The sequence below is a fragment of the Aspergillus foveolatus genome (genome assembly GCF_047715535.1).
Source record: "Aspergillus foveolatus strain CBS 279.81 unplaced genomic scaffold BDW70scaffold_200, whole genome shotgun sequence".
Classification (NCBI taxonomy): domain Eukaryota; kingdom Fungi; phylum Ascomycota; class Eurotiomycetes; order Eurotiales; family Aspergillaceae; genus Aspergillus; species Aspergillus foveolatus.
This window is the reverse complement of record NW_027396264.1, coordinates 939-10266: the sequence shown is the minus strand read 5'-3', so window position 1 is coordinate 10266 and position 9328 is coordinate 939. Positions and strand designations below refer to the sequence as shown.

Sequence of the window (9328 nt, the reverse complement as noted above, 5' to 3'; positions counted from 1 at the left end):
GCGAGCGACCAAAGTCAGGACTCAAGGAATCGTCACCTGGAATTGCTTGTCCATCCTCAAAGCTCACACAGATAAATCTTCTCGGCTTGCCCTGTGGGATTCCGGGGTACTCCAGTCCAGTCACTTATGACACAGAGTTTGGTGACTGAATGAATAAGGACAAGATCAGCACACTTGGAAAAGGGTCCCGGCATCATGACGGAGGAAGATTGTCATTGGGGCCAATCTCTGGACACAGTTTGCGGGGAGGATCTTGCCGCTCAAGAGAGCCCTGCGAATAAGGCTGAGTTGGCCCTGCAAGTCAACACGCTGGCTCCGGCTTGCGGAGACTAAAGTATCTCGCGCGGTTCGAGGATGGAGGGGAGGTTGTTGCCGGCAGAGGACGGAAATATCTGGGCAAATAGGCAAGCTTTCTATGTACGTAAGTCGTGGGCCTGGATGGGCCAATCCCTTACTCCGAGGCCCGTGCATTCGAAAAGGCGAGGAGCTTGACCTGCTCTTGCAAACCTTGCGTTCGCCCAGAGCTTTGAATATTGCATCCAGACCCATCTCGATTGCTCTGCCGGGGATCTGGACCCAGGCCGTTGGATTGTCAAGTTGCTAGACGCGAATGGACATGGTGTTCCAGGGTTGGGTATAGCATCGGAGCAATAGGCGCCAGCCAGCAGATGTTCCAACGGATCATTCTCTTCACTCTCTTGACTAATGCAAGCAAACATCAACCTCAGGCCACTTTCGCCTTCTCTGGCCCAGATGCGTCTTGACCGGGTTGGCTCCAGATCAGTCCCCTTTGTGGACTCTGCCGGCCTATCTCCTACCATAGCAAGCTTAAATTATTTCCTCGACGTGGTTTCGATACTCGATGTTTAGCCCACATCCCACCGGGGGAAAAAGACAAGGAAAAACCCAAGGACAATATGCCACTGTGTTTGCTTCATCCCTCTCTCCATGGCAAGGTTTGTTCTCAAATGGGCAGGTTTCACGTGTCGGAACCTACAAAACTTGATGCTTTGGTCTAGGAAACCCAGTGGGATATGAAATTCTACCAGGCTAACTGTACTTCGTCTCTATAGCTGTCTAGTCTCGGACCAAGTTACAGTTCGACCTCAACAAGTGGCCCCAACAGTAGCATTATTAGTGTTTTTAGTGGTCCGCAGCAAGCACCTATTCCAGCGTCTTCGCACTGCAAATGAATGGACCCCTGATGTGCCAAAAGATCGTAATAACCTAACTCATTGTAGGAGTACGGATAGTATACCTCTCGCTCGCTGGACAAATCGTCACGCTAGATCGTCGGACTTGCTCTTCTTGCCGCCGCGGAACCACAATTTGCCCCGAGTATTGTTTGCCTGGTTATCTCTGTCCCTGCTTCTCAGACCTGTAGCTCTAGACATATCTGGGTGGGCCAGAACTCCGCGTCCCCTGCGCATTCTCTCCGCCTCTGCTGCCTTCCTGGCAATTCTGCGGTCATACCCAGTTATGCGCGATAAGAAGTTGAGGATATTGTTGATGTAAAAAGCGAACGAGATGAAAAGTACTGCGACAGGGATCGTAAATACAGCTATTTTTTCACCAAGAAGCTACTTTTAGCATGTCCTGGAACGAGGGAAGAGAGCTGTGTGAACCTACTGATCCAAGTGACGACGTAGGCTAATTTCATCTTCTCGTCGTCTTCCGCGTCGTATTGGAACTGCCTGATGGGCAATGCGAAGAAGGAGGTCATGAAGGACGCGGGCAAAAAGAGGATGGTCACGACAGTGAAGACCATGATCGTGTTACCCTGGAGTCCGGTTGACTGCGCCTCCCACAGCGTCGCGTGGCGTTGCTGAAGATCCATGAGGGCATTTAGCTGCTCGCATACAATATCGCGGTAAGCATCAGAGCCAATGTCCCGCTAAGGCGTGGGAGAAATCACCAACCTGCTTATGGGTCCTTTCCGCCTCGTCCTGCATGGCGTTCACTTTGTCTAGGGCACGACTGACTGCCGGGTGTTTGAATCCGCAGAATTCGGCTATTACTTCGAGTTGGCTCACAAGAACCGCCTTGATCATCCGCAGTTCATCCTGGATATCTTTGATCTCCTGAAGGAAGTATGATTCGGTGTTGATCGCTAGCCGATTCTGATGCCCGGGTTGGCCCAGCTGATTCACGAAGCGTTCATAGCACGCAGCCTCGCTGTCCGCCTACCGACCCTTGGTCAAGATCAAAAACACCCATGAATATGTAGAGAGCGCGCTAAACTCACGATCCTGCTAATTGAGATGCTAAACATGTCCAGAAATCGAAATTTTTCGCCCAGCTTCTTTTCCGCGTCTATCCAGGCACCAACACACTCGTCAATGATACCCAGGATAACATTCCGTTCGCTGGCGTCACAACAATAGTCGATTTTCCCTGACCGCAGCTTCCAGCTGATTCTCTCAAGCACGTCAGTCATATCAAACGGGTCTGGATCGTCTGCTGAGAGTGCTTGCCGCCGAGGAAAAGCCGTTACGATGACGTCTGAGCTTTTGAATAAGCACTGGGATTATTCGGGACATTGCCCCAAGGAATGACCCACTGTCTTGCTTCCACAGCCATAGCTGGTCGACCATCAGGATGGCCGGATCTGACCACTTTTGCCCTTGGCCAAATCGGGTAATAACCTGGCTTTTGTTTCGCGCTGCCGTGCTATCAAGCATATAATAGAATGACTGGTCGAGCGTGCGTCTAATGTGAAGTGGATGTTGTGATCTATCATTCGTGGCGTACTGGTCAATGAGCTGAAGGTCGTTGTTGGCAAGCATTGATTTCCTTCTGTAAAGCTCGAGGGCCGCCCGGAGAGTTTCCCTTGCGGACGTTTGGCCGGCGTTAGAATCCTTCAACGTCTTTAAATAGTTCATCAAGGCTTGAGATAGGTTGGTATAGTTGCTGTCATCCGCCAGAGAGAGGGTTGTACGCGGAGATGGTGCGTAGACGTTGAGAAGATCGTCGTTTTCAATCCTAAGGTCGTCCACGAAGGAAGGTAATCTTTCCGTATCAGCCTCAAGAAGGAACTTACAAAGGAGAAATGTCTCTCGAACAAGGGCCAGCTTTTGCGTTTCCCAGTGGATGTACGGTATCTAGGCAGTGTCCCGTTAATCCTTCCTAGTTAGCTGTATCTGTTTGACATCCAGTACTCACAAAGAGGACCAGGGATTCAGCATCGCTCTTCCTGTCAGTATCGCAGCCAGGCTTCATAAATGAGATATAGGACCGAGCAGACCCCAGAGTCTGACGATCTGTCCATAGTTCCCGTCGTAGAATCCTGTCTCTCTGGATCTCGGGGGTTTCCGCCCCTTTCTGTTCCATCAGACGCAATAGGAGGATCTAGATACGTGTTAAATACTCGTCATCACTTTTCTTTCGCTCAAGGGTCAGTACCTCAACCCATTGCATCTAGGCTCATTTGATTAGCAAGCCCAACTCTGACCACCTGGTCAGAATACTGGTAGACAACTCACGTTATTCGCCGGGAGATGGATCCAAGTGATTTTATGGTTCCCGTTCAATATATTATGGTACTGTAAAAGCTCTGACACAGGCATCTGCTTCCAATTCACCCCAGTTTCGTCGTCAAGATGGACCTTGGTGGCCATGAAGAGCTGATCAACTGTGGGTGCTGGGTTTGGAAGATTATTGGCATACCCGGAGTTCTCAAATTCCGCATTTTTAAGCTCCCTTACTATTGCCTTGGTGGCCGGAGATAACGGAGCTCTACCTTGACCACCGAGCGACAGCGCGAGCCAGACAGGGTCGACATGGGTGGGGCCTATTCCGGGTCCTTCTGGTGGCGTATGGCCTCGTTCTTCGTCAATCTTAGCCACCGACCCCCAGTTGAGGCCCTGATTAATCAGGGCTTGTACCACCTCTACGTTCCCGAGGCGGATTGCAACGCAGAGCGCGGTAACAGCATCCTTTTCGGCGTCCACGTGCATTACTAATTGGAGGCGCCTGTCGCTCACAGAGTAGCCCCTGTAAAACCCGTTTCCAATACGCTGTAGAGTTTGGTTCATTCTATTCGGAGCCACATTCTCCTGTCGTAGTTTTTCCCGCAGCATAGTCCTCACCCGCCCTTGGTATGAAAAGAGCTTTGCAGCTATCTCAGCGTGTCCTCTAGTCGCTGCTAGTACTAGAGGGCTGCGGTAATTCATATCTGGATGGTTTATGAGTGACAGCACCGTATCATCTGTTGGCTTGAGCGCAGAGCCGGCCCGGGAAACCACCTCACTTGTGGCCTCCTTTTGGCAGATGATGTCCACGCTCTCCTTGCTCCCATAAAACGCCGCCCAGTGAAGGATTGACTCATCATTTGCGGTTTTTACCTTGTATTGTATGTCACTTGCGAGTGCCCAAGCCACCCATTCAGTCATGTTGCGTTCAGCCAGGACATGTAGAAAGGTTACTGAAGGCCCATACACCTGCTTGCGGTGCAGGCAGTTGTGCAGGTGCGCCCACATGGAGAACAAATCGACCTGACCTGGACGAACTAGACGCCACATATCATGCTCGAAGAGTTTCCTAAAAATCTCTTCGTTTGGTCCGATGGCCGAAAGATGTGACAGCAAGTACCTCACCGTGTAAGTCAGACCGGCGTGATTCTCCAGCTCTTGAAGCGTACCGGGCTCCATTGTTATGATATCCACGGGATCTGAAGAAAGCGCTGGCTCCGTGAACTTGGGCAAGCTTTTGCCCCAGTCATCTCGATACGATGGCAAGAAAGTTTCCAAGCATCGGAGTCCGGCTGTAGCGAACGATCGATGCCCCTCTTTGAGTAACGCGCGGCGGTCAACGCCAAGATGGTTGGTAAACAGCGTGTCAGATGCGTCTGACTTGAGGTACAGTTCAAGTGAAGGTTGAATTAAAGATACGATTCTGTGTCCTAGGTCGGGCCTCCCGGAGGGTGCCTGGTCGTCGAGGTTCGCGAGACATCCCGAGCGGTTTAGAACCATGGACCTCATCACGGCGATATTGTCGGACACTTGCTCATTGCAAAGCCAGCAGAACTCTCGCAGTGTCAGAGGTCTGTAGGACACCAGCAGCCAGCCCAAGCAATTCAGCTGGCTGGACCTCAAAGGCTGGTCAATATCTAGGGCTTCGCGAACGATATAGGACCAATACTGGCGGACAGCTTGAGGAAGCTGCTGCGAGAATGTTTGCTCGAGGTTTGTGCGAGAAATATGGAACAACCGGCTGGCCTCATTTTCATATTTCAAGGCAACTGCAAAACAACTGCCTGCCCGTTCAGCACTCGCATCCACAAGTTCCCGGCGCAGATCGTGGTCGTTGTCTCGAACACCATGGCACCTTATACACTGTGCCAGCCACGTGCGCATGTCTTGCCTGTTGTGAGCGTCCGTTCTGACACACGCCACGTTATCAGAAATTGTGGCAAGCCGCGGCGTGTCCGGGTGTTCCCGTTCGGTGTAGATAAGATGGCAGTCTGAATCTGCAGCGGACGCCGCCTCCATGAGCGAGGAGAGAAAGGGAACGAGCCGATCACAACGTTCCGCCAGCGGAAGCTTATCCACTCCATCGATAACCAGGACTACTGGAAACTCCCTGCCCACGTCCGCCAAACATTCAAGAAGGGCGTGCTCAAGCTTATTGTCTGGAACCTCGCCATCGGGCCAAGGAAGCGTCTGCCCCAACAGCCGCAGCAGGGACGAAGTATGGCCCGCATCGTAAATTTGAACGAGGAAAGAGCGCACCAAGTCCGAAACAGATGCTTGAGTATGCTCGACTAGGTAGCCTAGCAGCAGAGCGGGGCCTCGCACGGCAAGCAGATTTTGAATCCTGGCTGGCTGCTGCAAAACCGAATGCGCCAGCACGCTCTTGCCACTTCCAGGGGAGCCCGTGATGCAGAGCACTCCCCGACGTTGCTGAATCCACCTCTGCACCTCTCCAGTATCATAGAGCCAGAGACACGTCTCGCGACTACTCTCAATATAATATCCGTTGTTCCACTTGTGATCCAGTCGAGTCCGCTTGCGAAGCACGGCGAGTGCTCCTTCGGCATCAACCGGCGGCGGCTCGGCCACTTTGGGGAAAATTTGGGCTCGGATCTGCTCCCATTCAGAGTCCTCAGAGTCCTCAGAGTCCGAAGATGAGTACAAATTTTCAGCTTCTGGGGTTCCCATTTCTGACAGAAATTCTCCCTACAACGCGGGGTTGCGGAAAGACGCAGCCACTGCTACCATTGTGCTTCCATGTGCCACGTATCAGGCACGTGCACACTGTTCTGTAACCATACTAGCATGCCCTATTTTTAGGTGTGCAGCCGCCTGTCAGATGTCTGCATATGACGCAGCACTTCCACACTTTCAGCCCCTCGTACTCAGCTGTATTTACTTCTAACCCCTTCAAGATTAACCGCCACTTTTTGAGTGCAGTATTCATGTCACTGCGAGCAAGTGGTCATGTCGGAGGAGGAGATTAGCAATTGTATTTACATGTTCTGCGCCGAGTTCTCGAATAGGCTTCGTCAAAACCCATTTTGGGTCGGGACCTCGGACCCAAAACCCAACCCAGTTGGGTTTTGGGTTTTGCCAAACCCCCTCGACCCAACCCAAAAACCCAATGGGTAACCCTCTGGGTTCCCAAAAAACCCAATTTGACCCAACTAGACTGCGGCAGATCCAAAGACATCCAAGATTTCTCCAAGTCCAAGTCCGCAAATTGTGGACTTGGATCTAGTCTGAATATCCAAGTCCAACATGTGATAAGACTTGGACTTGGCTTTTTTTTTGCGGATATCTGTTGGAGTCCAACAGTATAACAAATAAGGCAAACATACCAAGACTCGTGATTAGAAAGAGACTGCATAAACTATGCAGTTTTACTGTAATTAACAGGTATTCAGCGCGTAATCATATTGCCCAACCAGAGTTCATACATACTGTCAAGTTTGTAGTCTCCCAAACATGAGCCAACTCAGATATGAGGCTATAGAGTGTATCTAAATGATATCTAATACTTGCTTGAAGGAGTAAAACTAGAATACAATTAACTATTATAATATATCAATCTCAAAGCCAGCTGGTAACTTTGGCCTCTTCCGAATCCTTACTGACCATGACTGGGTACCCTCCTTGACTTGGACTTCAGAATAGTACTGAGAAGTATCATCCTGGGGCTCAGAGGATGGACTACAACATTGCTTACCTTGTGGCTGGGTGTTCTGTGCTGTAATAGGTATCCCTTCCTCTGCACTAGTATCTTTTAGATCATCTAGTTTATCTCCGCAACCCAGTTCTTCACTATCACTAATTGGCTCGGCATTAACAATAACAGGTGATATAGGCTTCTATATAGTTTCAAGCATATCAGCCTCTCCACTGGATAAATGTTGCTTGATCCTCTCTAATTCATGTTGTTCAAGCTTGAATCTTGATGCGAACTTGTCACAGGCTATGGCCTGGAGCTTGGTTGTCGGCCATGCCCTCAACCTAGTTCTAGATAAGGTTTCTGTAACAGCCTCGGAATTGCAGCCTCGTAGCTTAGGAAAAGAGATCCGTCGGCATGTAGGTCCGGCGGTATACAGGTCCGGGAAGTCAGAAGTCCTGATGTATGATCAGGAAAGGTTGATAAAGGGAGGAGGGAGATATCTGCGCTTCTATCTCTTGTTTCTTTTTCTTTCTCTAAGCTTGTGATATTCGTGCATACAGGACAGCTAGTTGAAAACAATACTACCTACGCCCGTTACAGCAGCAGATTTAATCAGGGGCCAGTGGTCAGCTAGTCTGGGAGTTCTATATTCTCCAGGCACAACATTGGGCGCTTTCACATCCTTGTTGTTGACAACAAAGAAATTCATCTTGGGGTAGAATCCGACGTTGCGCTTCTTGGGAATCACCCACTATATCCATTTCATTGTTTGTTTATTATAGGTATGGATCAAGTCTTAAAAGGTTTAAAATTGTGAATATGGATATAATGGCTAGGATGGATTTTGATTTGCTTCTGATGCAAAACAGACTGAGAAAAAACTGGCTTTTGTATAATTTGTCTATACCCTAGTATAAAAGGAATGATACTGCCGCTCCGTCAGCTTCCCCTTGATTGGTCAATTCGCCAGCCAGGGTCAATAGGTCAGTCAGGGTCGGTCAGTTTGACCGTGCTGTCGCGCGTGCACTCACTCAGGTGCTCCTATGTTGTTGATCTGATCCTGATCTGTCAATAATACATTCCTAAGGTTATGGTCTCACGCGTTGGTATGTTGTCTTGTTATTTTCCAATCTCTACCCCTTTCTCTCTCCCCTTCTCTGCTCTCATACTCTCTCCCTTATTTATACCATAGGCGAAAATATGCCTATGACACTGAGCCACCCCGAAGGCCGATGCACCTCAAACTCGGCACAGTTACTTATTACTGTACAGGCTATCACACTATCTACTCTAAATCTTCCTGCCTCGTGTGGTTGCGTGTTGACGGCGTTCCGAAAATTGAGAAATCTGGATGGTTTTCCGGAGCGGGGATTACTTAAGCAGGGCTTTGAATTTCGGCGACAAAACTAAACCGCTTTTGGATTTCGTTGACAAAACTAAACTACTTTTGGATTCTGCCATGATATACCGCTCCTTTGCAGTGCAGCTGGATGTCGGACATGACTTGTCAATGTTTCAGCCCAACCAACATGTGCGGCATGAACAATCCAAATTAACAAAGAGTCAGGTTCAGCAGCCATGCCCTCACGTCCGTCATTGTCAAAGAAGCGAGGGCGGCCCTCTAAATATGAGTCAGCTGAGCAGAAGAAGAAGAAGTATGCAGATGAATGCCGACAAGCACGGCAGTCAACAGCTGCAGCGAAATGCAAGGCACAGTTTGCTGCATTTTACCCTCCTTTAGCAGATCAGCCGTTATCTGAGAGTAGCCTACGGCCGGAGCACGAGCCGGCAACAATCTCTAATAAGTTAGATACACTTCTTCCACTTGATGATCCAGTTCTTCTACCCGGTCATGTTGCATTTGAGGCTACCAGGACTGCCAGCCTAGCACCTGTAGAAGATGCAGAGGCTCCTGAAGACTCTGAAGGTTTCTCTAGTCTCCTGCTGCATGGCAGTGAGCAAACTGAAACTGGTGGTGGCACCTGATCTTTATCTAATTCCGCAAGCAAATCTGAAGTATGTTTTGAAAAGTTCTACAAACTTCCACTAATCAGCCCCTTCTAGGTCAACTCTGGCCCAGGAACTACGGCTATTATTGAGCCTTCAATTCCGAATCCAACCCGGGAACTTGCAAAGCGACTTACTGATCAGTTAATCCAATATCATGGATGCTGCAGCAATTGTCATCAGAAGACTGCTGACA

The 9328-nt window shown here is 49.6% G+C and overlaps 2 protein-coding genes across 2 annotated transcripts; one reads left to right on the top strand and one right to left on the bottom strand.

The window, feature by feature from the left end:
- Window positions 1-1280: 1280 nt before the first annotated feature.
- BDW70DRAFT_165101 (uncharacterized protein) lies at window positions 1281-6158 on the bottom strand (the record flags this gene model as incomplete). Its single annotated transcript, XM_073741650.1, has 8 exons — window positions 1281-1561; window positions 1630-1849; window positions 1920-2183; window positions 2246-2502; window positions 2561-3101; window positions 3163-3348; window positions 3403-3417; window positions 3483-6158. 8 exons carry the CDS (start codon window positions 6156-6158, stop codon window positions 1281-1283), a joined length of 4440 nt encoding a protein of 1479 aa, XP_073590616.1.
- Window positions 6159-8703: 2545 nt separating this feature from the next.
- BDW70DRAFT_165100 (uncharacterized protein) lies at window positions 8704-9111 on the top strand (the record flags this gene model as incomplete). Its single annotated transcript, XM_073741649.1, has 1 exon — window positions 8704-9111. One exon carries the CDS (start codon window positions 8704-8706, stop codon window positions 9109-9111), a length of 408 nt encoding a protein of 135 aa, XP_073590615.1.
- Between the last annotated feature and the right edge of the window lie 217 nt (window positions 9112-9328).